Consider the following 27,913-nt stretch of genomic DNA (forward strand, 5'->3'; position numbering starts at 1 on the left):
TTACCTCAATCTTTCTCCCTCTACAACTGTGAATCACTGTGATCCTGCTATTTAACAAGTCAATCCTTTTTCTTTTTTTTTATCGCTGCAACAATCCAGTTCCCCCGGAGATCCAAGATGACGGTCAGCCTCTGAACCTCACTGTCACCTTGAAGCAGCCTCTCACTCTCGGCTGTGACGCCTTTGGGATCCCCTCGCCATCAATCACCTGGACTAAAGACGGTCATCCTGTGAGTCTGTCAACCTAAATCCCCTTTATTTGAGTAAAACCAGTGCTCCTCATCCTATAGCTTGACCATATCTTGCTATACAATGCCACCAAGTGGTCACAGAGGTAACTGCAATGAAATACTCATACACTGAATGCTTCATGCCTAGGCGGACAGTCCTGGAGTGTATCTGCAGAATGGGAAACGACTACTCAAAATATACAGAGTTCAGCCGGAACATGCAGGAGCGTTTGCCTGCACGGCCCAGAACTCTGCTGGAGAGGCCCGGAGAGAATATCACATTGTGGTGCAGGGTGAGCTCACACACCTCACTTAAGGCACATTGGAAAGAATTGGATTTGCTCAATTTTGAAATCATCATCATCAGGAGTAATGCACAGATGTTCAAATCAGCGGTGAGATCATCTGAGCTATTCAGGCTTAGTGGGAATTAGAGGGTAAAACTGTATTAGAGGGCTTAAATGGTCATTAGAAGATAAACGGTGGCAAACAAAACGATGTATTTAGCATGAGTAGACTTTAACCTTCCTGGGACATTTAAAGAAATGACAGTGTTTATTTATTCATGAAACATCCCCGCTTAATGTAGCGTGAATCCGGAACGCTTCCTTTATTAATGGTAATGACCTTGTTAATGGCTCAGCTGATGATGTCGCTGATTAATGTGGCAGCTCACCTGCTGTTTGTTTTAACATCTGTGATCTATCTCTTAATGATGATGTTGAAATAAGGAGCAAGCAGGGGAAGAGGTAATTACTTACTCCTTTGTTACTTGGAGCGAGCTCATAAATACTTACTCAATACAATGATGTCATCTCTGTTTGGTATCTTCGTTCATCTCCTGTGTCGGTGCTGTCACAGCTCCACCGGTGATCTCAGGAACATCCCGCCTGCAGGAGGTAACTGTGGTTCTGGGCCAGGAGGTGGAGTTCCAGTGTCGCGTCAGCGGGAAACCAGCGCCCAGAGTGGAGTGGAGCCGCGATGGAGAGTAAGCAGGACGTGTTCCACTGACATTCAGCATTTAAACACAGAAGCCATTGGTTTTGATCTCATCCAACTCATCCTGTCTTTGTTCCAGAGTCCTGTCCCGTAACGGAGACCCTCATGTTGAGTTTCTGGAAGATGGTCAGGTGTTGAAGGTGAAGGCGGTCAGACTGAGGGACCAGGGAGTTTACCAGTGTCTGGCCAGCAACAACGCCGGGACACAGATGAGGCAGTTCCGGCTCACAGTGCAAGGTCTATACCTCCATTTCCCCTGACGAAGAAAATGTGTCCTCAGTGTCTCAGCTTATGGCTCAGCATGCTCAAAACCCGGGCATAGACCAGGAGGGCACAGACCAGGGCCCCCACCCTTACTGTACCTGACTCCAGCCCCCTTATCTTCCCGGCCTGGACACCCACAGTGTTCACACAAACAGAGGCCCTTTAAACTCTAACCCCTACATTATATAAAAACAAAAACATGCAACAAACGAGCACCATTTTCTAGCGACGGAAATTACAGAACATCATGTTTAATTAAAGAACAGGCTCGGCCTCTACATTTTGAGTTATGCTGAGCTGTCTGGTTTATGAGCACATATTGTATTTCCCTTATGCACAGCGCTGTAATTCCTAAGCACTGCATATTGCATTGCCTGTGGCGAATGGTAAACTCTCTTTAGATGAACGCTGTATAGTATGGAGCAGTAAAAATCACACATATTACTTCTTTAAATATTAACCTCCTGCACCCGGGTGTTTTTGTCCTCAGCTCCGCCCAACATCCGGGGCCCCAGTGGGACCTCGGAGGTGTCAGTGGTGCTGGGTTTCCCCACGGTGCTTCCCTGCGATGTTGAAGGCTCTCCCTCGCCCAGCATCACCTGGCTGAAGGACAACCAGCCCATCGTGTCCAGTCCTCAGCTGACTTACACCCGCGGCGGACAGGCTCTGCGTCTGGGGTCAGCACAGGGCGACAGCAACGGCCTCTACACCTGCCGGGCCACCAATCCAGCCGGCACCGCCATCAAACACTATTCGCTCAGTGTGCTGGGTGAGGCATAATTACACCAGTTTACACTCGCTAAAGTAGTAGAGACTGAACATTTAATGTTTCAATGTTTTTTATTTGGTTACATCAGTGCCACCACAGATAGAAGGAGACTCTACATCCTCGACATTTGGTGGTCGGGCAGAGAAAGTACGGATCAACGGGACTTTATCTTTGTCCTGCCTTGCCAAAGGATTCCCCGAGCCCAAGATCCGGTGGTTCAAAGACGGACAGGTGTGTGAACTTGACAACATCACACAAACATGTGATTTTTGCTCGTAAGTTCTGAATTCAGTCAGCCTCTTTTGGTGACTGGTGGGCACTGAAACAACGTCAGCATCATAACGTCTCCTCCACGGCCGTCACCTCCAGATTTAGAACGATGAGTCAACTGGCTGATTATAGCAATGATGAGCAATACAGCAAAGAAATATCATGATGTAAAACACTGAAATGACGCTGCTTTGTCATGAATGCTTCTTCCTGGAGTAAGACATGTTTAACGATATCCCATGTCATGTATTTCTTTATTCAACTCATCTTCATGTAGTTGCTGACTGGAAACCTCCATGCCGGCATTCAAGAAAGTGGCCACCTCCTCCACATAGACAGAGCCGTCCTGTCCCACGAGGGCCAGTACACCTGTGTGGTCACCAACTCTGCAGGAGAGGACAAGAGAGACTTTCACGTCACCATTCAGGGTGTGTTACCGGCCAGATAAATCTGTTTCCACACTCAGCACTGCAGAGTTTTGGATCCAATTGCCACCTGACAACAAATGCTTCATCGTCTCCCTAGTGCCTCCCATCTTTCACCGGGTGAATAATAGAGAAGCAGCCTGGGGTCTCGGTGAGGAGGACGACGAGAACAATGAGGACATGACGGAGAAGAAGGAGGTGGTCCTGGGTCATCCCATCAGCCTGTCCTGTGAGAGCAACGCCATCCCCCCGCCCAAACTCAGCTGGTACAAAGACGGACGGAAGCTCACCGCTGCTGATGGAGTACTACTACTCCCAGGTCCGGGGGTGGGGGTTGGAGTGTGGGGGGTCTCTTTCCCCTTAGCGTCCCAGTTAAACCAGAACTGTGTTTTGAATGTATTGAATGAATTTGTTGTCCTCTTGGTTTCGTCCTCTTAGGCGGGCAGGTGTTGCAAATCGCTCGAGTGCAGAGAGATGATGCAGGACGGTACACGTGTCAGGCTGTTAACGAGGCAGGGGAGGACCGCATGCACTTTACAATGGAGGTCCTGGGTAAGTGCACATAATGAACAGGGGTGCACATACTTGTTTTTGTTCTCATATCAAAATTAGAGCCAAAACACAATGTGTGTTTCTTCAGTCCCTCCTGTGATCACGGGGGCGTCAGAGGAGTTCATGGAGGAAATGGGAGCAGTGGTCAACAGCACCGTGGTCCTCCACTGTGACGCCACTGGGCACCCACATCCGGTCATTTCCTGGCTGAGGGACGGGCAGCCGGTGCAAACGGACTCGCAGCACCACATCAGCGAGGACGGGACACAACTCCAGGTTTGCTGGTGTTTAAACTCATAGATGAAAACCGCATCAAACACTTTGTATTTAGGAGTAACACCCTCCGGCGTGTCTTTCAGCTCCTCAGCGTCCAGGTCTCGGACATGGCTGGGTACCTGTGTGTGGCTGAGAATAAGGTTGGGACAATGGAGAAACTCTTCAGTCTGACAGTGCAAGGTAACCTCAGCTGCTTTACCTCTGATTCTATGTTACACAATCTAATAAAACAAGGGGAAACCCAATTCTCCTGTGCACTGTAACGACTAGAGATTTGTCTTTCTATTATTTTGTTCTGCTAGAAAACAAATAGCCGTTCTTTAGAGAGGGCAGGGGGTTTAGTTAGGGTGACTAATGTTCTCCATTGTCATCGTCCGCTCCCCAAGTGCCTCCCAGGATAATTGGCCCGAAAGAGGAGGAGGCGAGCGTGATCGAGGGCCACATGGTGTCTCTGCTGTGTGACGTCCAGGCTTACCCTCCACCCGAGATCACCTGGACCAGAGACGGGCAGGTCCTCCACTTCAGCACCGGCATCCACATCCTACCAGGTCAGACCCACAGCCACCTGCAGTGTGCTGATGATGCTATGATCCCAATGTGACAGGACAATTGCCTTTAAATTGATCAGATTGTGCTGCAGATGTCATGTGTTATTGCCGTTTAATATCATAGGTGGCCAGATGCTGCAGTTGCTCCGGGCGAGAGTGGAAGACGCGGGGCAGTATGTATGCACAGCAACCAACTCAGCTGGTCAGGAGCAGAAGAGCATTCTGCTGAGTGTTTATGGTGAGCAAAACACCCACGGTGATCCCATCTGCACCGCTCAGTCGCATATACAGATGATCAAATGTTGAAACATTGCCAGGAAAAACACCTGGAGGCAAACGCTTCCGAAATCGGTGTTCTGCAAACCAGCTGCTGACTGTTTAGGAGTTGAATCATATTAACAATGAATCACACTGAAACCAAACCCTCTTTGTGTGCCAACAGTGTTGCCCACCCTGACGCCCCGACTAGACTCAGAATCCGACACAGTGACCCCTCAGGTTGGCTCCTCTGTCACCCTGCAGTGCAGAGCCCGCGGCGACCCCGAGCCCGAGGTCACGTGGTACAAGAACGGGCTGCAGCTGGTGCCCGGGAACGGACTGAAGATGGATCGCCACCAGCTGGAGATCGTAGGAGTTCAAGTAAGTAAAACGTGTTTGTTTTTTGATTGGTAAACGTTGAAGGCCGGAATGAAAATGTGCACAATGTCTTGTGCTGACCTGAGACGGCGTTTTACAAGGCTGACCAGCTGTGACACAGTGTTATTGTCACACACAAGTGATTTTACATGCTGAATATACACAGCATGGAAAATGTAGCAAGAAGAGGTGACTATCCTCCTGTATGTTGTGCTTTAACACCTGCAGCAGCTGGTGCATTCCGCTCCATACCTCCGTCCATCTGTCATAACACTCCACCCTCACCAAACTTGAGTTTCTATTTGCTTCCTAGGTTGCAGACGGAGGCTCCTACACCTGCAAAGTATCCAATGTGGCAGGACAGGTGGACAGGACGTTCCGCCTGACGGTTCATGGTGAGGACACCTCCGTCGTCTTCTCACATAGATGCAACTACTACCTACTATTTATAAGTGTATCAACTACTTATAAGCGTATCATCATTTATGTCCACAGTTCCTCCTGTCCTGGACGGGCCTCTCAGAGTGTCCCTGAACCACACACTGGGCTCCCACGTGACCCTGCTGTGCGAGGCCTCAGGAGTCCCAGTGCCCAGCATCACTTGGCTCAAAGACGGAGCTCCTATTGGTGAGCAGCAGAGGATAATAGGAGATACTAACTGGTCATGTGTATGAAGTTGGTGTCACCGAGTTTGTTTCATGTCCAGAGAGCAGTCTGCAGTGGCAGTGGTCGGCCCGAGGCAGCAGGCTGGAGCTGGGGCCTCTCACTCTGTTCCACGCCGGAACCTACACCTGTCTGGCCAAGAACGGCGAGGGAGAAACGCAGAAAGACTACACCCTCACCGTACAGGGTAAAACACTCACACGCAATATGAAACTATACCTATAATTTTAAATCTGAGCAGCATTTCAAAGTCATTTCTGCCCTGTGGCATCAATCACAGTTTCACCCACCATCCTTGACTCGGAGCACTCGTCTGACGTGAGCGCGCCGATGGGAGAGGCGCTGACGCTGGCGTGCCGGGCAAGTGGAAGCCCAGCGCCCCATCTCAGCTGGCTGAAAGATGGAGTGACTTTGGACGGATCCGACACCCGTCACATAGAGTAAGACATTTATAGTCTACACTGAATAAGGCTGGATAATGGGAATGGTTAAGATCCCTGAATGACATGAGAAGCAAGTAAATGAAACAAATCATAAAGTAATCACAGGAATATGTAGCCAGATAATTTACTGTTCCTATTCTGCCTTATTTCAACAGTCGTGGCAGCTGTTGAGCAGCTGTTCAGCGTTGTATACTGTCAGTGCATCTGCAAAATGTGTGTGTGTGTCTGTGTGAAAGACGTGGGATGATGATGGGAATCAGAGTAGGAAAATTTGGTAAATGATTCTCTGTAGTAATGTGAAAATCTGTGTATTTGACAGCGTGACCCCCGATGGCAGCACCCTAACCTTAGTCATGCTGAGCCCCGAGGATTCTGGGACATACACATGTTTGGCTGTCAGCCCGGCTGGCCAGGAGAGCAAAATCTACACCCTCTTTGTCTTAGGTCAGTTCAATACAATTCAACAACGGTGTACATGAGAAGCATGCAAGTTCTGTTGGTAATTAGATTTTATTTTGTTCCAGTCCCACCATCCATTTCTGGTGAGACCACCGTCCCCAGAGAGGTGCAGACCACACAAGACAGTGCCGTGACCTTGGAGTGTCAGGCAGCGGGAAATCCTCCACCCCAGATCAGCTGGCTGAGAAACGGCCGCCCGGTGCTCCTCTCCCCTCGCACGCGCCTCCTCTCTGGTGACTCGGTGCTGAGGTGAATAAAAAGCTCTTGGTCGTTCATCACCAGGTTGTGTGTTTGTGTTGTTTAGTGGTGCTGATGCAGAGTGTTTCCCCTGCTAGGATTTCTCCCGTGCAGCTGTCTGACGCCGGTGTTTACACATGCGTGGCACGCAGCCGGGCCGGCCTCGCAGAGCTCAGCTACGATGTCCAGGTCCAAGGTAACGGCAGAACACACTCTTCTTTACAATCCCGCAGAGTCAGCTTGATGTATGTACAGTGTGTCCTTATTGGTGGGGTAATTTGACATTTTAACTTATCTATTGCCATCCATTACATTACATTACGATCATTTGGCAGACGCTTTTATCCAAAGCGACTTACATTACATCATATTACCACCCTTCGCAGAGGGGGGAGCAATTGAGGGTTCGGTGCCTTGCTCAGGGGCACCTCGGCAGGGACTCGAACCGGCGACCCTCCGGTTCATAAGCGGAAGCTCTACCCACTCGACTACTGCCTCCCGATCCATCCCATACATCACATCGATTAGAAGCTTTTATTTAGATGTTATTATGCCATGTTTGCAGTTCCCCCAGGTGTGGACCATGTTGAACCAGTGGAGCCGGTCACCGTGGTGCAGGGGTCCTTGGTAACGTTGACCTGCGAGGCACGGGGCATCCCTCCCCCCACACTCACTTGGATGAAGGACGGCCAGCCGCTGTCTCTTCACCGCAACCTGCTGCTGGACGGACAGGAGACGCGGCTGCAGCTGCCGGACGTGGCGCCGACGGATGCGGGCCTCTACAGCTGCGTGGCCAGTAACCAGGCCGGGAGCAGCACCAAGAGCTTTAACCTCACCGTGCTCGGTAACTACAGAACTTACCGTGCTTGCAATTTATCTCTGATCCGTCATGGTGAAGACTTTGAGCAAAATGAGGTAAATTCCATTCATTTATCCAATCCAGAGCCGCCAAAGATATCCAGCACCGGCTCCCCAGACGAGCTGACCATAGCGGTGAACAGTGTGCTGGAGCTGGAGTGCTCGGCTGTGGGAGTTCCTCCTCCCACGCTCACCTGGCTTAAGGACGGTCGACCCTTGGAGAGGACGGACGTCGTACAACAGGATGGACACTTTGTCAGGATTAGCAAAGTGCAGGTATATATATCTCAGATCTCATATCTGACATTTGAAAGGTGACATTGCAGAGAGGTTGTTCGTTTTGTGCATTTTTTGGAGAGACGGATGATCCAAGAGATGAAGCAACAGTATCAATCCCTGCGGACTGAGTGTTGTTACACAAGGAGGCACTCAGGTTGATTAATGGCGTCTCTTTAAAGGTCGAGGATGCGGGTCTGTACACCTGTTTGGCCAGCAGCCTAGCTGGAGAGGACGGAAGAAACCACTGGGTCCGAATCCAAGGTGACACACACACTTCACGTCCCACTTTTCCCTTCTCTGTACCCGGAGCTTGGAGCACAATCAGAACTAAAAGAATCTGCATATTCCCCAAAGTAGAAATAAATCTGTACTCTCCTCATTCATCCTGTCAAAGCATCTGAATTATTATACAGTGGACAACAATTTTATTCCCACTTAACTCTACTTTAAGGGTGACTATGTAAACCTATATGCTCACGCTTGAATCAAAATCACGCTTGTTGAAATGTCAAAGCATAAATCAGATTCCAAGTTTAAGGCTGCAAGTGAAATTCCCAAATTCCCCTCCCTTTCCCTTTCCTTCTCTTTGCCTCATTGCTGCCTCACTCTCAGTTCAGCTGACTCAGCAGTCTGTGTGTGAGGCTTCTCTATGAACACCAGTCTTTGTGGAATGTGGTGTATACATTTTTTTTCCGCATATGTGTATATTTAAATCTGACCCTTCGTCTATGTTTGACTTAACCATATGGTTCTCACTTCAAGCCCACAGGATCACTGAGCTAACTTTTCTCTCCTTTAGTCCCTCCGACCCTCCGTGGCTCCGGTGACGTGCGGCCCGTGACTGTGCCGGTAAATGGACATCTCACCTTGGAGTGCCTGGCTGACAGCGACCCTCCTCCTGATATAGATTGGTACAAAGACGAGGTCAAACTCCAGGTATCTGCTCAGCAAGAAGCTCTGTATTTTGCTCTATACACAGCACATCAGCATTATCAGGCTCACCAAACGCTCCCCATCTCTTTCCTTCCCTCCTCCTATTGTTTCAGCCGAGCGGTCGTCTCCAGCGGCTGGCGGGGGGTCAGTACCTAGAGATCCAGGATGTTCGACTGGATGACAGCGGTCAATACAGCTGCGTGGTCACCAACATGGCAGGAAGCAGCAGCCTGTTTTTCACAGTAGAAATCCTTTGTAAGCTTGACCTGCCAGAGTTTCATTATTGAAATGCATTTATGAAACTGTAACACCGTACAATTTATAACACAATTGTCACCCTCTGCTGTTTCAGTGGCGCCTGTAATCAAGGAGAGCAGCTCTGTGGTGACGGCTCATTTGGGCCAGGACGCACTTTTACCTTGTGAAGTGGAAGGCGACTCCTCAGCTACAGTCATGTGGAGGAAAGACGGCTTCCCTGTGGTTCACGATAGCAGCAAGTATGTCCCCGCCTCTTTAATGTGTTGCAGCTGTTGCCTTTGCAGATACCAGAGTCGACCAGTTTGTGATTTGATTGCAGTTTTGGATGGTAGCTTGGATCCATGACGATTATTTAAAACTTTCAACAGGTACACCTTGTTATCAGAGGGCTCTGTGCGTATACAAGGGGTTCAGCTGAGTGATGCCGGCCGCTACTACTGCACCGTGTCCAACCAGGCCGGCTCAGATCACAGAGGGATGGATCTACGGGTGTTTGGTGAGACTTCGGAAATTGAATCTGTAATCTGATGTGGCAGGAGCAACTGTGGGGTCATTTTAGGTTGTGATTACTGCTATGGGTTCTGTCTTTTTGTGATTTGAGAAGAATGAGCACATTTATGTTCTCAGGTCATACTCAGAGCCAGAAAATGGTTCATAAATTGAAACTTACTACATTTATCTGTTTTTCTCATTGGTTGATTACATTTATTTCCTTCAAGAGTTTATTACATTACAGTAAGTTGAGTTTTTGGCCACAAATGTGGAATAGGGGAAGATTTTTCCCTTTTCCCCTGCTTATTTCTGACATGTCTGGCTTGTTGTCTTGCATTAGTGGGTCCTTCCATCAGTCCAGGTCCATTCAACGTGACGGTGACTTCAGGGGTGAGAGCTGTGCTGAGCTGTGAGAGCACAGGTGTACCGGCCCCTAAAGTGTCCTGGAAGAGGAACGGTACACCGCTGGACATCAGCCAGCAGCCTGGCACATATAGGTAAACACACATCACAAACACACATCAAAACTCAGCCATAAAAGCCTCAAAGCTGAAAGAGCTTTTCCTGTTTTCCATCCAGGTTACTGTCCTCTGGCTCTCTGGTCCTCTCCTCACCGTCTAATGAGGATGAAGGTTACTTTGAGTGCACTGCTGTCAATGAAGTTGGAGAGGAGCGCAGGGTCATTGAGGTCATCCTGCGAGGTATTGATTTCAACTTCACACAGAGATCACACTGTTGGGAGTCTTTCCAAACAATTAAACTGATGAACTGACATTTGCTTTTGTAGTCCCACCCTCTATCGAAGATGACGTCACCACAGTCACCGCAGTGAAGATGTCTCCCGTTGTGTTGCCTTGTCACGTACAAGGACGTCCTCAGCCCACCATCACCTGGACAAAGGGTGGAGCCAAACTCGGGTCTAGAGGAGGAAGTTATCGTGTCCTCCCCACCGGTAAGACAATGTTTTAGGCGACGACCGTTCATATAATGTTACATCATGGTCTAACATTGTGAATTTCTGTATTTTGCTGTATACAGGTGTGTTGGAGATCACCGCTGCCGTTCCTAGCCACGCTGGCAGGTACACTTGCTCAGCTCGCAACCCAGCCGGAGTGGCCCACAAACACATTTCTCTCACCGTCCAAGGTGGGCTATTATGGACCAACTGCAGGTCGTTGGGACAATCAGCGTCAGTGTGTTCATGCTGGGATATAAACTTAAAATGATTTGTTTTTCTGTGCATGTAGAACCCCCGGAAATTAGGCCGATGCCAGATGAAGTACAAGTTGTGTTGCACCACAGGACTGTTCTGCCCTGTGAGGCTCAAGGCTTCCCCAGACCCTCCATCACCTGGCAAAGAGAGGGAGTTCCCATAGCAGCAGGTAACAATCTGAAATAATGGCTCAACCCATATCAAATCAAGTAGCATCACCGCAAAGACTTTGATGTCCTTTGCATTTTTAGACAATAATGCGTACGGTTGTGTGAGTCATCTGTGCTGTTTCATTTCAGGTCACAGGCTGGCTGTTCTCTCAAACGGAGCACTCAAGTTCTCTCGTGTCACTCTTGGTGATGCAGGCACCTACCAGTGCCTCGCACAGAATGGAGCTGGAGTTGCTGTGGGCAGAACCAAACTTGTGCTTCAAGGTACTACAGGCTATGATTTGTTCTCAGAGAAGGGATGAAAGTGGTGCCTACTTGATTCAGAGGATCAACAACCAGTCTCTTTATGTTTGTGAATGGTCCATTAATGACACATTCCAACATGTACCAGGTGTCCAACAAATGTCTCCATTTTGATCTGTGTGCCTGTAGCTCTTACTAAAATGCGCAGGAAGACCCATTCCCATGTCATATGAACATTATTTCTTGATTTCTAAAAAACATCCTGGTAGTTGTGAATGAATGAACACCTCTTCTCTGCTTGTTTGTCCAGTTCCCCCGGTGCTGAGTGTTCCTCGTGTGGAATACACCGCCGTGCTCGGCCAGCCGGTCAGTCTGGAGTGTGCGGCTGATGGGCAGCCTCAACCTGAGGTATCTTGGCACAAGGAGAGGAGGCCTGTGGTTGAAGGTGCTCATATTCGTGTCTTTGCCAACGGAACCTTGGCAATCACGTCTACCCAGCGAAGTGATGCAGGTCTGTTCACGTGTACTGCCAAAAACCTCGCCGGCAGAGCTAGCCATGACCTGAGACTGGTCATTCAAGGTAAGTCAAAGCTCCTCACACTTCTACTTCACACCGCATAAATCTATCTGTGACATATTTGTGTGGAATAGTTTGATCCAGCGATGATAAACTTGTGTTCCAGTTCCTCCCATGATTCCTGCCGGGCAGACAGAATTATCAGTCGTCCAAGGATTTCAGGCATTGCTGCCTTGTGCTGCTCAGGGTTCACCAGAGCCCAGAGTATCATGGGAGAAGAATGGCGCCGTTGTCCCAAACCTTCCAGGAAAATTCACCGTGCTGCGATCAGGGGAGCTGATTATCGAGCGGGCTGAGGTTAGCCACTTTATTATCTAGATTCCTCAGATCTTCATGAATGAATGAAGTCTCTGTTTAGATACAGATATAAGAACGATTCTAATTGGTTGCGTCACACAGCTAGGGGATGCTGGTGTGTTCGCATGCGTCGCCACCAATGCAGCTGGCTCCGTGAGACAAGACCTCCGCTTGTCCATCAACATGAGGCCGGCCTTCAAGGAGCTGCCAGGTGACGTGACCCTCAACAAAGGACAGACGCTGGCCTTGTCCTGCCACGCTCAGGGAACGCCGTCTCCGCTAATCTCCTGGACTGCCAACAACAGACCCCACCCAGGTACTCTACTCTGAACGCTCGTCTCCCTCTGTCCAACAAAGTATTGCAATGAGAGTCATCGTCGGACCACTGTGTCATACTCTTGCAGGGACATGATCATTGCTTTTTCTTGGACATATAATAAGTCTAAGTGTGTATGTTCTAATCATAAGGCTTGCTTCATGACAACTGCACCTCCGTTATCATTAACCCGTCTGATTTTATCCTTGAAAAACCCTCCAGGAGCCACTGTGGACGAGGCTGGCAGGAGCTCCCTGATCGTTGAGAATGTGACCACCAGTGATGCTGGGACCTACGTGTGCGTGGCAGAAAACAGCGTGGGCTCCATCCGGGCCATCTCGTTCGTCCGCATCAGAGGTGAGCGCTGGATGATCAGTCAGGGCCATTCATTTACCAATCAACAGGTATTGATGTGTGACACACTGTGCGTATGTCCGTATGTGCTGCTTGCGCTTCCAGAGCCTCCGGTGTTGAAGGGTGAAGCTCACATGTCTCAGACCGTCATCCTGGGCGGCACTGCTATGCTCGACTGTCCGGTCCACGGAGATCCCAGCCCGGTCCTCCGCTGGCATCGGAACGGAAGACCGATGCTCCGCTCCCTACGGATGCAAACACTTCACAATGGATCCTTGGTCATATATAACATCAATGTAAATACAAAATACACACTTTATTTCCTGTGTTTAGAGATGACCTCTCTCTAGAAACAATGACAATCAGATCATATTGGAACATCAGTTATAACCTGGCCTGTGGTTAAAAAGTGGAACATTATTTAGATGATACACACACACATCTAAAAGCATTTTAGTACAGACACTAAAATGCTTGTGACACGAGCAGGGAAATGAGCAGTCTTCCACTTTTCAACCCAGTTCTGACCCAGACATCTCAACATCTTTCCACCTGAAAATATTCAAACATGTGCTTGCTGGGAAAAAAGTTTTCTTCCTCATCTGTAGCCTCTTTGGATGAAAGAACAGTGTGTGTTTGTCCCTCAGAGTCTCGCCCCCCTCTCCCTCCCAAATGAGATCTGAAGCAGTTCAGTCAGAGAAGCTAACAGCATTAGCGGCTCAGGGAGAAGACGGAACAGAGAGCTGGATGTTCCCAGACTCCGTCCCTATGTCTTTGCTCCATAACCTTGTTAAGCCTATAACCGGTGCTGTAATTGTGCACTTTTGCAGCTAAGGCCTCTAGCAGACAGATGACTGACCTTCCCACGCAGCACTCTGAAAGTGAAATCTCCTCTCTCTGGCCCAATAATACCAATTATGACAATCAGGAATTAATGGAATATTCTCTGGTCTGGCCGGTACAAAACGTGAGCTTTTTACCGTAAAAATGCTTGATCCTCAGGACGCCAATTAAAACACATTTTGCTGCTTTACCTGTTTGACCTGCAGGCTGGAGATGCAGGCGAGTATCAGTGTGTGGCTGAGAGTGAAGCTGGCACCGCCGAGAGGACCATAACACTCAGGGTTCAGAGTAAGTTACGCACATACTTAAACCACAAACGCGCCCACACACACACACACACATACCAATAGATGTACCCTACGAGGGAACTTTCTTAGATAATTAAAAAAAACTCAAATTACATTAAAATTTAGCCATTTTCTAGTTACCTTGTTACCTCCTTGATTTGTGCGTTTGTGTGTGTGTGCGTGTGTGTTAGCAGGTTGTGTGGACAAGCAACACTACAGTAGATTTTGAGATTGATCCGGATCATAGTTTTAGTTATTAAAAATGTTGATATGATTTCTCAGGCCATAGACAACCATTCAGACTGCTTGTCCTGTGTTAACACTAGGTTACCACTAGATGGTAGTAGAGATGAAGGACAGTACAGCCAGAGATTCATGTTATAAAAGTCAAATGTACAGAAATACCTACACTGAAACACTGATATGGTTTTCTTTGTTTCATCCCTCCAACATTGCATATAAACTAGAGATAAAATGCTTTCTCCTTGCCGTCTTACTCTCTCTCAGTCAATGGCGGTTACTCTCACTGGGAGACGTGGGGTCCGTGTAGCAGCACCTGCGGCCAAGGCTTCCAAGAGCGAATCAGACTGTGCAACAACCCGGAGCCTGCCAACGGCGGCCGATCGTGTGACGGCCCCAGCATCGACTCTCGAAAGTGTCAAACTGGTCTCTGCCCAGGTACGACCCCCACTGCAGCATTTCATAGTCAGTATAACATATTATATACGTCTAAGTCTAATTGTAGTGAAGGGCAGATTCATGTGTCGCCACGCTGAATATCCATGTGAGCTTGAACATTATGTTATGACTGTTGCCTTGGAAACATACACCCCGGGGACAGATGTCATAGTACCCTGGCTTATATCGATATATTTTTCCCATAACTACTGCATGAGCTTGTTGGCATGGTTACCATGGAATTACTGCTTTTTCAGTCTCATTTGCGTGCTCCTTATTTTTGCCGGATGTCTATAATGATTTCTGCAATTTTCCAGCGAGTTGCTTCATTAGTAAGAGGAAAAAAACTGGCACATGTATCCAATCATTGCATAGCTGAATTAGAAATGTAATTTGCGTTCATTAAAAAAGCATTTAGAAGACAGTGCAGCTGAAGTACACTCTGAGGGCTTTTCAGTAGCTGTGCGATAAAGGTTTTAATATGCGTCAAAACCAAAATGACAAATCTGGGTCGTTACAAGTAATCACGCAATATTTAACGTACATGTTCTGGCGCGTTCGGTTAAGTGAATACACTGAACGCTCATATTGTCGTGCTTGCGGCTGAAGGTGAAGCTCCACGTAAGGCCAGAGGCAGCCTGATAGGCATGGTGAACGAGAGGGAGTTTGGCGTGTCCTACCTGGAGGCCAACATCACCGATGACAGTGAGGAGGGGAGCAGCACCCTGCAGGCTCGTCTGGACAACATCCCTCCCAGCGTGGGTGAGTGGGCACGCAGCTTTATGTTTCATTGGACAGTATTGCGTGTGTGTGTGTATATGTGTATGTATATAAACTTAATGTCACATCACATCACTGGCTAGGTAACAGAGGTGAAGTGCCTTGAAAGCTTGAGGGAACACAAAGACCTTTATAGACCATCCTGGCTCACCTGTACTATTGTTGATACACTATAAGATACAGACCTCTGATCCGGTTCTGTTTCAGGCCCTTTGCTGAAGGTCCTGGTGTCCGTGTTTGCCCCCATCTACTGGACCACTGTGCTGCAGAGCGGACCAGCCATGAACGGATACTCGTACACTCAGGGTCAGTTCAGACAGGAGTCCCAGCTGGAGTTTGAGAGCGGTGAGTTTGCAACCACAATTATTATTATAACAATAATCAGGGTGATTTGTGTGTAATAATTCTGTTTTCTAAAGCACTCGTCCTTTACTCTAAAATGCTACTTTCTTTATGGACCACATTGAGCGATAACAGACCACCTATCCAAACTATAAAGGCCTATTATAAAAAGTTGTAGGTCATAACATTTTCTACTGTATGACTACACATATCCATTCATCTGGAAATGATTCTTCAGAATATCCATGTAAAAATTGATTCCTATATTTCAAAAGAGTTTCATTATCTTAAAATTGTACAGAAAAATAGTAAATTACTACCCAATTGATTTTCCCACTTTTTTTTTAACCTAGAAATATAACATTTGTCACCTGTATGATGTTGAGTAATCTGTTAACTGTCTGCAGCAGACCCTGTACAATTAGATTGAAATTGTTGTAAAAAGCATAGCATCTTTTTCACCTTTCAATCCAGTGTGATTTTGCAGTTCACAAGAAAACCAGCAGATGTCACTACACTCTGCCACTGGCATGCATGAGCTCAGGATTGAAAGTGATCTGTTGTGGTGGTAATCTCAGACTTGTCACTTTATCCATCCAGGGGAGATTCTTCGTTTGACCCACGTCGCCAGAGGTCTGGATTCTGAGGGAGTCCTGATAATTGACATCGTGATCAATGGATTCATCCCTCCGTCGTTATCGTCGTCTCATCTTAGCCTGCAGGTGCGTTCATTGCTGCGGTCAAAGCAACATTTCAAACGTGCCTCACCGGCTCCTCTCAAACGTCTCTGACCTGATTTCGCTTTGCATTTTCTGTCTCTCAGGAGTTCGATGAGTCATACGTGCAGTCGGGCCAGGGGCAGCTGTACTCCTGGTCATCGCAGACCCACCAGAGAGGAGGAAACCCCATGGTGCTGCGGTGCAATCACACCATTATTTACGAGGGCCAGGAAGAGCGTCAGGGGCCCTTGCTCCAGCTGTTGAAGATCTCCGGGATGGACAGCGTCTACAGCATGTTTACGCTCACTTTGGACTTCCACGTCACTGCCAGCCTCCTCGTACCAGGTCTGGGGAAAATAAGAGCACACGTAAGAATTCAGTATCAGTTGAAACATGTCAGACTTGAATTTTGAAACTGACTGGGTGTCTGTGTCTTTGTAGATGGTTACGAAGAGACGTGCCCCAAAGGTTTCCAACTTGACACGGCCTCCTACTGCGCTGGTATGTGTTCTTGTTTTTCCCCCGACATTGGCGACATTGTAATTATGAACACTTGTGAGATGACATGTTTGGTATTATTAGATGAGGACGAGTGTGCCCTTCAGTCTCCCTGCTCTCACGCTTGTAACAACATCATGGGAGGCTTCTCCTGCGCCTGCCTCTCCGGCTTCACCATCTCCACCGAGTCCAACACGTGCCAAGGTCAGACACGCCATTACACTCTGCTGTTTTTTTGTGATTAAACCATAAACATACTTAATTTTCATGAAATTAAAAAAATGATCCTCGGCCTCCTGCCATCTCACTGATTACAAATGCAGATATTGACGAGTGCGCCCAGGGCTCTCACATGTGCCACTACAACCAGCAGTGCGTCAACACAGTGGGCACGTATCGCTGCCAGGCCAAGTGCGGCCCGGGATTTAAGCCAAGCATCACAGGAACCAGCTGTGAAGGTAAACCGATCAATGTGTTTACATGGTGTTGCTTTTCCACTCATTTGGTTTCTGAAATATTTGAAAAGAAAACAAATTTCACAGCCTGTCTTTGATAATTGTTATATGGCCCACAGTGGGAGGAAATGCGTATCAAAGCATTTTTTGACACAGGAAGCGGTTTGTTCAATTCAATTTCTAAAGAAATCCAAAAAGGAAAAACAACATGGAATTCTTTTGTGATTACTAAAGAAAAATGGGGCCCATTTCATAAGATTGTTGACTTTTGCTTCAGAATTGATGCAAAAACGCAAGTTGTATATTCATATATGTGGACAAAATCAAGTTTATGGAATTTGTCACACACACATAAGCAGTTGCTTTGGAGTCCACCAGCTGAGGAAGTGCATGCAGGAGAGGGTTTCTCCAAATCTAACGGATACATGCTTGAATACAGATAAATAAAAAGATTGAGATTGTGCAACTCCAAATCAGAGGAAGATAATGTCAATTTATGCAGTTTCAGTCTCATTATGATTACATGGCATTGAAAAAAAAAGATTTATTGCCGAAATTGCATCCCAGATGGAACATACATGTAAACATATTGTTATTTTAGTCGTCGTCAATATGTTAACACTGCGATTAAACTTCAAACATTTCAACATTTCAAACATCATGTTAACGCCGATAAACGTAGTAAACTGCATAATCTACATTTTAGGAAGTTACAGAAGTTACTCAGTTTTCTCCTGCTGTCCTTGTGCATTTTCCATCTCCCCGTTGAATCCAATTGCAGGAATCAATACAAATTAATCTCGTCTCTCACCTTGTCTCATAAAGCCGATGCCCGCTGCAGATTGATTAAGTCCGATCTGTCAACTCTATGTTTCAGATGTGGACGAGTGCCAGGAGTCTGCTCTCTCTCCGTGCCAGCATCAGTGTCTCAACACTCTGGGCTCCTACCGCTGCATTTGCCACCCAGGATACCAGCTGTCAGGACACCGCTGCATCGGTCAGTCTGCTGCTTGACATTAAGAGCAAAAGTTAGAAAAAGTACATCTGGAAAACTACTTTGCTGATAAATGAGGGGGTCATAGTTTGTTTTTAAATCTGGGAATGTTTCAGTTTTTATTTTGAACATTGAAAACAGGTGAGGACTTCATGGAGAGTTCATGAAAAGTATTTAAAATGTCTTCAATTAGCAGTCTGGTTGCAGTTTTCTGCATTTTTATGTCTATCTGAAGCAAGGACTGTTCTGTTAGAACCCTGTGAGATGACCTCATTTACTGCAAATTAAGGGACTGTGGTGGACACGGTCCTCTCGGATTAAGAAATATCCTGGTGAAAATGTTTACTTTCAACCCAATATGTTTATGTTTATGTATTTCAACATCTGAGGGTTTCGCCATTAGCCATGACCAAATTCTGAAATGAGTGTGCAACTGACAGAACAGCTTTGTTGTCACTATTGCACAATTCCAGACGTAAACGAGTGTGCGAGGAACGTGTGCCCTGCTCACCAGCAGTGCCGTAACACAGACGGGGGATACCAATGCTTCGACAGTTGTCCAGCTGGAATGACTGCAGCAGAGAGTGGAGTCTGCATGGGTTAGTGGCTACACACTCTGATCTCTTTTCCACATTTAAAAGCAGTGAATGTAGATGGTTGGAATTTTCAGCCGTTTCTTAAAGTTTAACGTCTTGTGTAAGTCCAACAAAAATATCACCAGTTGTGCCAAAACTACAGTTGTTCTGAGGGCTTCTGCTGCAGTTCTGGGTAGAGATTCACAACACAGTGGCTGAAATGCAGCATCATGAACCTCTGCCCTGACCTGTAATTGGATCCAGCGAGAGACAGAGACAGACATGGAAAGACAGACCACAATTAGCTTAACTTGCTAAAGAGCTTGACTGTGTTTGGAAGGTTGTTGTGGGTCATTAAAAAAACAGGCATTCAAATGGACAAATGTGTTTCATTTCAAAGCAAGCAGACCAAACATTAAATCCAGCTCTCACCAGTTAAAAGCAAAAGTACAATGCCGAAAGACAGAAGACCAAAGCTTGGCAAGAAAATCAGATATTTGACCCGTGATCATTGGTATCCTTGAAATCTAGAGACTGTCAACTCCAAAACAAACCAATCTGTGATTTATTTGTGCTTGGCTGAACAAACTCTGAGTTCAGCTACTATAATCCTCACACTTTAACCAGTTAGAGGCATGTGAACAGTGAAAGAAAATAGCAATGAAAAAAAGCTAAAAGTAGTATCATTTGTGCAAAACAATAGGGCCAAATTACAAATGTAATGTTAAATGAAGAGTTTTAAGGTGTAAACATTTTGGCCCGGGGTTGAATTTATAGATCTATCAATATCTTCTACAAAGCCTTATTTAGCAGCTTCTACCAACCACTATGCTATGTCTTCTAGGACTAGGTTGTGTAACACCTGGTCAGATTTCACAGGAAATCTGCTGGATTGCTTTAAGGCACGAAACAGCAAGAGGTCACTAGTTTTCCTTCACAAAAAGAGACGAAGCTTTCAACGTGCCAAGAGAAACATCTTAAGTGAAGAAGTAAAAATCCTCTTTATGACAGGAAGCAATTTAATGGAAGTGTGGTTTGAATTTTTCCAACACCAACACTGGTATGAGGTGGAGGTTTTGTCTTATTTGGTAATGACACCAAGATATCAGAGGTGAATCTTACAAATTCAGCTTCATTTCTGTCAATCATATTCCAGTGGCCTCATTGTGAAAACGTTATGCACAAGACCCGTGGACATTCTTGCCTCTAACTGCATATTTTTCAGATATTGACGAATGCCAGGATGGAAGCCACATGTGCCGCTACACTCAGATCTGTCAGAACACAATTGGAGGTTACGGTTGTGTGTGTCCCAGAGGATACCGGTCCCAGGGAGTGGGTCTCCCCTGTCTGGGTAAGACATCTGTGTCTGTTTTAAACTACACTGCACCATAGAAACCATAATTCTAACACAAATTAGAATCAAATCTTGCTTTGCATTTCAGACATTGACGAGTGCCTCCAGACACCAAACCCGTGCGCCCATCAGTGCCGGAACGTGCCGGGAAGCTTTAGGTGCCTGTGCCCGCCTGGTACCGTGCTGCTGGGGGACGGGCGCTCGTGTGCGGGGCTGGAGAGAGGGCGGACGTTCACCAACGGCACGCGGATCAGGGCCAGACTCCGGCCAGAACTGGTGTCGTCCCTGGGAAGGCCGATCCTTTCCCGCACTCACGGCATGTCCCGCATTACCAGACAGAGCTGTCCTGTGGGATACGCAAACAGGGATGGCTCCTGCGTCGGTGAGTGATGATCAATACGACCTGGTTAAAGCAGATTGATGATCTATGTAATGAAGGGCAGACATCCAACATGTTTGGCTACTGGAGACTAAATCATTCATGAGGTGCTGTATGAAATTAGAGTCAGTCAGCCAATTATATTAGAACAGGAATGAATATGAGAGAGAGAATTATTTTGTCCACCTTGGTCCAGACAAGTAAAGATCTAAATGTCATAGATTCTTCCATGGATGTCCAACCTGCCCACCAAGTTTCATTAAAACCCCTCAGTAACTCTCAGATATCCTTTGTTACATTTTGGACATTTTGGAGATGTTTTTTTATACAGAAAGAAGGGGAAAGGAGAGAGAAAATCAGTGTTAGTTGTACAACTCATTCACCATCAAATCAGTATAATACATAACACAATTCCTTTACGAGACCCACTCACCTCCACGTTCTGCCCCCTGGTTCACCTCACCCACTTCCCTTTTTGACACAGACGTGGACGAGTGTCTGCTCAGGAAGCCGTGCCAACACGAGTGCAGAAACACCGTTGGCAGTTTCCAGTGCCAGTGCCCCCCTGGGTACCAGCTCTCGCCCAACGGCAGGAGTTGCAAAGGTAAGACCCTCGCTGGACTGTGTCTGGCCTGCACAAAGATCATCATCTTCATCTTTCTGCATTATTTAAGCTAGGACCTCCCTTCCTCTGCCTTTTCCTCTAGACATTGACGAGTGTGTGGTACAAGGCATCCAGTGTGGACTCAATCAGATGTGCTTTAATACTCGCGGGGGATACCAGTGTGTGGACACGGCCTGCCCTGCGTCCTATCAGAGCGGAGGAAGGCCGGGGTAAGCTAGTACTACACAGCGATGTTGTGATGAAGATGAGGTTTCAGATTTCTAGTTTCGTTACTGCATGGTCTTGATGTTTTCCTCGTCCACCTTTCACAGGACATGCTTCAAGCCCTGCACACTGGACTGTGGCACTGGAGGCTCTTCTCAGGTCCTACAGTACAAGCTGCTCACGCTTCCCTCTGGTATTCCGGCCAATCACAACGTAGTACGACTCTCCGCCTTCTCTGAGTCAGGGATCCTGCAGGATCGCACGTCCTTTACGATACTGGAGCAAGAGGAGGAGACGGCCGTGATGGATCAGGTGTTTGGCATCAGAGACGAAGTCGGCAGGGGAATTATCTTCACCCTGCGGCCGCTGGACAGGTCGGGGCTCGTGCGGCTCAAGGTGCAGGCCACCACCATCTCGGTACAAGGCCGAATCACCTACCAGAGCATCTTCATCATCTACATCTCCATCTCGACATACCCCTACTGAGACTCACTACTGTTTTACTGACTCCGCCCCCTAGTGGCCACAGGATGCCTCTAGCCCACAAGGCAACATGGACATTGTCAGTGGATATGATGCAGATGCAGAACACTGATCCAAGACTGAAATGAATACAGAGACCTTATTTTTTTGAAAGGTTGCCTTCAGTAGGATCTGTTAAAGTAAGGAGCCTCGTGTCTTTGAGACGTCTCACCTGGCTCATTATGCAAACGTGGGAGGAACAAAATAGTTTGTTCATTCCGTTAAACACTTCCTATTCAATATTTGTCATATACAGAAAATGCAGTTTGTACATGTCAGCCAAGCCAAGAGGTCATTTACAATCATAGACAAGTGGACGCAGTGTCTTTGCATGTCTTTCAGCCCAAACACAGAGGTTTAACTACAATTACATGTTTAGAATGTTTCGACAAAATCTGCAAGATATCTGTTTTTCCACTATATTTTAATTTATTGATGCCATTTGGAATTATCGATGGTTCAAACAACCTCCTGTCAGTCAGTATGTTTACATGCACGTTAAACATTTTCATCGTCATATAAGCATAATAATCAAATTAACATAAGCATAGACTGGGAATTCTAATGTTCTCCAAGTAGAAGAACAAGATTGCACACCTTTAAATTGGAGTAACCATAGCGTGCATGCAGATATACTGACTGTTTGCTTTGAGATGATCTTCTTCTGTCATTGTAATGGAAATCTTGGCGTTTTGTAACGGTGGCTTGCAGCTATTTATGTTGTGCAGACATAAGTGTGATGAGTGATTTATCTATTCTATGAGTTTTTGTAATCTTTTATAAAATATTTTTTTATCGTGTTAAAAAGGTTTCACAGTGCTGTTCTGATTGAACCTGAGTGCTGTTGAGTTCACGCCACCGACGTGTGGAGCAGCGATGCGAGTGGAGCTGAAAGGAAACAGAAGCGTCGTCAGGTTTTTTGTTGCAGAGATGAAATTTGACTGCACTTACCTGCAGTGTTCTGCTTTTTGACATTCACATTTGGTATTCACGTTTCATATTTGCAATGATGAGTAAATGTGTGCCTTTGGAGTTCAAATCCGAGGCAGAGAGACATTTGGAACGACACAACAACCCAAAACTGCAGAGGTACATTTGAGACGTTGTGGATGAAACAGAAATATGTCCATGTTGCTGTAAGCGAGTGTGATGTCCAATCTCTCTAAAAAATAAAGAACACCTTTGTTAGTGTCTAAACTCTAAGCATAACATTGACCTTCATAATCAATCTGCCTATTGCAGAACCTGACAAAACAGGAAGTTCATGCCGTGCCTGCTCAGGCCAGATGACCTGACCGCAGCAACCTGAATCTCACCAAGCTGAAGACAACAGATGCTAATCTGATGGTCAACATGTGTGAGCAGGACCCTCGTGATAAACAATCTAAGATTATTTTTGGCTGAGTCATTATCAGTGAGTCTAAAATAATCATTCTCAAGTGCTGCTCTACATCCTGTTTACTGCTTCCCGACGTTGTTAAAGTGATGCATAAACAGCTACAATAACACATATTAGGTAGTTTAGCTGCTGCAATGTCAAATATGTCACACAGTGAACTTGTTTACTTTTCTGTGTTTTGCCATTTGGTATAATGGTAACCAAGCTATTGCATACACACAAGTGGTGCTCACTGGGTGAAAACAGGCCATTTTAGGTGCCGTCTCCCTCCCAAAAAGCCTGGGAGGTACAGTGGAATACAGCTCCTGGCAGAGGACTCGCTTGTTAGTCTCATACTTTGTGGGTATTTCTTAGCAAAAGTGTCAAACGTTGACATCCTCATATTACACAACCAAAGCACTAATTTAAAACAAAGCTTTCAGGGCAGATCAGGACAGATGGGTTTCGCTTACGTCATGCATTTTAAAAATCAAAAACCACAAATGTACTACATCACATTTGAAAATACATAAATGCATCTACCGGTAAATGATTAAAGGAAAATAACTGCACCGGGATCTGATTTGGGAATTGAGCTGTAGATGTACCACCAGTCACCACAAGGGGGCGTCTTAGAATGAGTGTCAATCATGTGGCTCATTCACAGGAAAGGCGCCTGTGGTGGGAGGGAGCACAGGGCGCCGTTCCAGTTCTCTCCCTGATTTACCAACTGCTGCTTCCTGAAATCAACAACTCTTCACACATGGACCAGAAAGTGAAAGACTATGACTTTGACTTAACATCATATTCAATATAGTGTGCGCTGCTCTTGCATAAATACAACGAAAGTGTTTCTAGCCCGGTGATTCTGTACAAATTGATTGTGTACTCACCCACATTGATCCTTAAGGCCTCCTGCAGAAGACTGAAAGTCAAATTAAGGCTGGGAAGTTGTGCAAAAATGACAGTTGCTGAGCCAAACTCTCTTTAAGCTCTTAATCTTTTAAGAAGCGGTGTAAAGCTGCTTCCTTTCAGTTTGTGTAAATAACACCGTGCAGTCTAAACACAAACGAGGGGTTCTCATGGTGATTCCAGCCCTGTTCACAGGCCGTGTCATGCTGCTTATGAAATGATAGACGGTCACACCTACAAGGGCACAAATCCTGCCAAACATGCTGATTCTGACACTGTATACTGTACATATTCAGCTTTATGTATATTTAAATGTTGTATAGATATAAAACATGCATTTATTTTGTTAGCAAATGAAGACCAAAACTCTGTGAAAGTCTAGACCAAAGCAAAGTTTGAAGTGACACATAGACTCAGTATAAATCTTTCCAAATGCTCCCTGTGTCCCTCACGTGTCCTCCATGTTTTCCATGTTCGTGCAGAGCACAGGGAAGACGTCTGGCCACTTCCTTGCTGCGGCGTTTCTAAACAAACCCCAGTAAAACGTAATCTGCTTTGACTGGTCCATGTGAAAATAATTAAAACAATCTGCGCCGTCTGCTCTTTAATATCTCTCAACTATAAAAGTGTAATGATGCAGCTTCTTTAATGGCTCCATCTGAACAGAGCAAGCGGTGGTAGGGAAAAATTAAAACAGTATTGAAAGGAAAAATGAGGGATGGTTTGGAGGAAAGCGGCGGGTCTACACACATGGACACACACACACGGATACACACACACACACTCACACACACACACAGGATCTCAGCCTCTCCTGCAGGCCTTTTTCCTCTTTTCTATAAACTCTGAAGTATGAATGGAAATGAAGGCTGCAGTGGCTCCCAGTCTGAACTCCCCCACTGCTTTACACAGTCAGGATGTCAAGAGAAGCACGGAGACACTGGGCTCCACTCACTAATGAGCACAACTCCGCCTGCCCGTTGGTAAAAACGAGCTCTCAATATAATCGTAATTAACAAATTAAACCAGCAGGGAAAATATTTTGTTTCATATTTCCTGTGTTGTGCGTCCTATCCAATGTTTCCCCCCTGAGGCTACATTAGTGAGGTGTTGCCAGGTCTGCACACATTTGAAGGCAGCAGGAGGGCTTCATGTTTACAATCTGATCATAATTGAAAGTATATAGTGTGTCTACAAACTTTATTGATGAGAATATGACAAAATCACGTAAATGAATTATGTTACTTTTCATCAAATCTCACTCACACGCATCGTAACACAACACTACAAGTTTGCAAGACGTAATACCTTTGAACATCAACGGGGGCAGTATTGTCAACTTTGGTCAAGAAAAAGGAAAATTCCCGTTTTCCTGCATCCTGGACAACAACAAGAACTTTTCCAGACCTGAGAAAAAAAAGTTTGCGTGTGCAGCAACTGTGTTTGCCAATCCATGTTTGCATAGTTTTGAGAAATGATGTGTATATATTTGTTTTTGCACAGTACATAAAGTGTTACTGAAAGGAACGACACAAACTGCTTTCAATCTGAATCCAAACCAGAAATGCACATGAGTCATGCCTGGCTTCAAACCGTCATAAATCTGCCGTCTGCAGCTACGTGTGGGGAGATGGAGTAATGCAGTGATGTGGTGACTGAGAGATTGTGGTGAAACAGTGTAGGAAGTGAACAGTGAGACCGTCAGCTTGCTGCCAACACCAGAAGTGGCCCTCTGCCAGTTTCACTAATTCAGTACGTTTGCTGAAATGACACATATACCTACATTTACATCACCAAATGCATCGCTCTGTGTGTGTGTGTGTGTGTGTGTGTGTGTGTGTGTGTGTGAGTGTGTGTGCGCGTGTGCGTTTCTTTGTGTGTGTTTTTAACTGGGTTCAGCTGTTTGACTGTTTTAAAGCAAAAACAGGAGAAGCGCCGAAATGCAATTGTGCTCGGGCCACACACTGCATGAACACAAAGATGTTTTCAAACCATTTAAAAACACTTTAGTACACACACTTTGTCAATGTTGTTCCTCGCCGTGTAGAAACATTGATGAAACCGTAGTGTATATTTTCCAGATGACATATTTAGTTTCCCCTCTCATACGACGAAACTGCCAATAAACGTGATAATCAACATATGCAGCATGTTCGAGAGCGTTACCCGATCCCCCTGCTGGCAATTAACTCACCCACAGATCAAAGTGATGACATGGTAATATTTACTTGTTGCCATGGCAGCTGTGAAACACGCAGATATATAAAAGCCTTTCGGAAACAGGCCACTAGCAAAAGCAACAATGTATGAGATGATGCAGATACAGGATGTCTGTTCTACTAAAACATCTTGCACTTTTCTTTTCTGTCTAAGAAAAGACGTAATCCGACATCCTCAGAAGTGCCATTTATTACAAGCAGATGCATACAGTTGCATTAGAATCTGTAGACAGAGATTTAAGTATGCATTTCACTTTCATTTCAACCCGCTGAAGTCATTCTCGCCCTTTTCATTGTCGGCCGTTTACTCAGCAGGGTGACGTGTTTGGGCTCCAGACTCCAGACGTTTGCACCATTTTCAACTATTAAAATGAGTTACCATAACTTATAGAGATGTGATCCTTGTCCTTTTTATAATGTACTTATTTATCTAAACAGTGTGACCCCAGCGGAGAGTTAAAGCAGGTTCCCTAACGTCATACTATGAATGATGCATCTGCACAGTCCATTTCACATTTATGTTCAGCCCTGCATTGCTGTGTTTCTTTCCATGTTGAGAGGCTAAATTCACTCTCTCACAGATGTTTTTGCCATGAAAAGGCCTGAACATTGGTTGAGGTTGTGGATTTCTGCAGCGTGAGGTCACAGTTAAGACATATGATGTGTTTTTTGTTATGTTTCTCTCGTCTTCATGGTGTAATATATGTAGAACAGTGTCAAAGATGGAAAATATTAAGAAGTGGATCCAGGAAAACAAAACTGTGTACTGAACTGACCCGGGAACTTCTTCATCTACTTCAATGTGAAACATCCCATTTGCCTCACCCAAGAAGTATGAGTCTACAAACAGGACCTAAAACAGCATGTGAGCACTCATTGTGCACAGCGGTGTCGCAGCAGGAGAGAGTAGCATCGGATCAATGTGTTTGTTTTTTTTACATCACAGCATTGCAGACGCTTCCAAACACAGAAGACCCCTACATGAAAATGCAAAGATGGACATTTGGCTGTGGTGACATGAAATACAACAAGAAGGAAGCGCTGCCCTCAGAGCTATTAGCTGTCTCAGCGGTCCAATAAAGAAACCAGCTCGCTGTGTGGCATGTTCCATCACTCTTCTCAGCTCGGCTCATGATATTTCCTGCTCACGTAAGGGAAACCGCTGGCCAAAAACATCACATTTTTTTGGCAGCGTGTTTACCTTTTTACAGCCCTTGTGTATGACTTCACATGGCAGCCTGCACAAGACGCCGCCAATGATATCATCACTGACGGTTGCTGCGACAACCTTACACCCAACTGAGCTCCCTTCTACTTTCATTCATCGGAATATTCGCCAGCTCGACACCGGCTTGTCCATGATGACGTCGTTATTAGAGATTATA

General features: G+C 46.1%; 1 protein-coding gene across 1 annotated transcript in view; it reads left to right on the forward strand.

Annotated features, from left to right (window-relative positions):
• Positions 1–23,222, forward strand: part of hmcn2 (hemicentin 2) — a 44,544-nt gene extending 21,322 nt beyond the window's left edge. The window contains exons 27-81 of the mRNA XM_076154252.1: positions 100–230; positions 379–523; positions 1,092–1,218; positions 1,309–1,466; positions 1,984–2,262; positions 2,351–2,493; positions 2,810–2,960; positions 3,058–3,276; positions 3,396–3,509; positions 3,598–3,785; positions 3,869–3,965; positions 4,172–4,333; positions 4,458–4,571; positions 4,776–4,972; positions 5,283–5,364; positions 5,465–5,596; positions 5,676–5,819; positions 5,913–6,072; positions 6,395–6,519; positions 6,600–6,783; positions 6,870–6,967; positions 7,337–7,615; positions 7,715–7,905; positions 8,088–8,169; positions 8,708–8,844; positions 8,955–9,096; positions 9,194–9,338; positions 9,468–9,595; positions 9,932–10,088; positions 10,171–10,292; positions 10,379–10,543; positions 10,630–10,737; positions 10,839–10,973; positions 11,104–11,238; positions 11,528–11,797; positions 11,901–12,091; positions 12,194–12,407; positions 12,630–12,764; positions 12,867–13,057; positions 13,811–13,892; positions 14,399–14,569; positions 15,179–15,331; positions 15,557–15,694; positions 16,292–16,413; positions 16,515–16,755; positions 16,852–16,911; positions 16,993–17,112; positions 17,232–17,366; positions 18,241–18,360; positions 18,831–18,956; positions 20,158–20,286; positions 20,378–20,671; positions 21,153–21,272; positions 21,376–21,502; positions 21,605–23,222. Of these exons, the coding sequence (XP_076010367.1) occupies positions 100–230; positions 379–523; positions 1,092–1,218; positions 1,309–1,466; positions 1,984–2,262; positions 2,351–2,493; positions 2,810–2,960; positions 3,058–3,276; positions 3,396–3,509; positions 3,598–3,785; positions 3,869–3,965; positions 4,172–4,333; positions 4,458–4,571; positions 4,776–4,972; positions 5,283–5,364; positions 5,465–5,596; positions 5,676–5,819; positions 5,913–6,072; positions 6,395–6,519; positions 6,600–6,783; positions 6,870–6,967; positions 7,337–7,615; positions 7,715–7,905; positions 8,088–8,169; positions 8,708–8,844; positions 8,955–9,096; positions 9,194–9,338; positions 9,468–9,595; positions 9,932–10,088; positions 10,171–10,292; positions 10,379–10,543; positions 10,630–10,737; positions 10,839–10,973; positions 11,104–11,238; positions 11,528–11,797; positions 11,901–12,091; positions 12,194–12,407; positions 12,630–12,764; positions 12,867–13,057; positions 13,811–13,892; positions 14,399–14,569; positions 15,179–15,331; positions 15,557–15,694; positions 16,292–16,413; positions 16,515–16,755; positions 16,852–16,911; positions 16,993–17,112; positions 17,232–17,366; positions 18,241–18,360; positions 18,831–18,956; positions 20,158–20,286; positions 20,378–20,671; positions 21,153–21,272; positions 21,376–21,502; positions 21,605–21,983 (8,594 nt within the window). The 3' untranslated portion in view covers positions 21,984–23,222. The remainder of the gene's footprint in view (positions 1–99; positions 231–378; positions 524–1,091; positions 1,219–1,308; positions 1,467–1,983; positions 2,263–2,350; positions 2,494–2,809; positions 2,961–3,057; positions 3,277–3,395; positions 3,510–3,597; positions 3,786–3,868; positions 3,966–4,171; positions 4,334–4,457; positions 4,572–4,775; positions 4,973–5,282; positions 5,365–5,464; positions 5,597–5,675; positions 5,820–5,912; positions 6,073–6,394; positions 6,520–6,599; positions 6,784–6,869; positions 6,968–7,336; positions 7,616–7,714; positions 7,906–8,087; positions 8,170–8,707; positions 8,845–8,954; positions 9,097–9,193; positions 9,339–9,467; positions 9,596–9,931; positions 10,089–10,170; positions 10,293–10,378; positions 10,544–10,629; positions 10,738–10,838; positions 10,974–11,103; positions 11,239–11,527; positions 11,798–11,900; positions 12,092–12,193; positions 12,408–12,629; positions 12,765–12,866; positions 13,058–13,810; positions 13,893–14,398; positions 14,570–15,178; positions 15,332–15,556; positions 15,695–16,291; positions 16,414–16,514; positions 16,756–16,851; positions 16,912–16,992; positions 17,113–17,231; positions 17,367–18,240; positions 18,361–18,830; positions 18,957–20,157; positions 20,287–20,377; positions 20,672–21,152; positions 21,273–21,375; positions 21,503–21,604) is intronic.
• The last annotated feature ends 4,691 nt before the right edge of the window (positions 23,223–27,913 follow it).

This window comes from Genypterus blacodes, unplaced genomic scaffold (genome assembly GCF_046128005.1).
Source record: "Genypterus blacodes isolate CSIRO-AG114 ecotype Tasmania unplaced genomic scaffold, CSIRO-AGI_Gbla_v1 ptg000061l_1, whole genome shotgun sequence".
NCBI classification, from domain to species: Eukaryota; Metazoa; Chordata; class Actinopteri; order Ophidiiformes; family Ophidiidae; genus Genypterus; species Genypterus blacodes.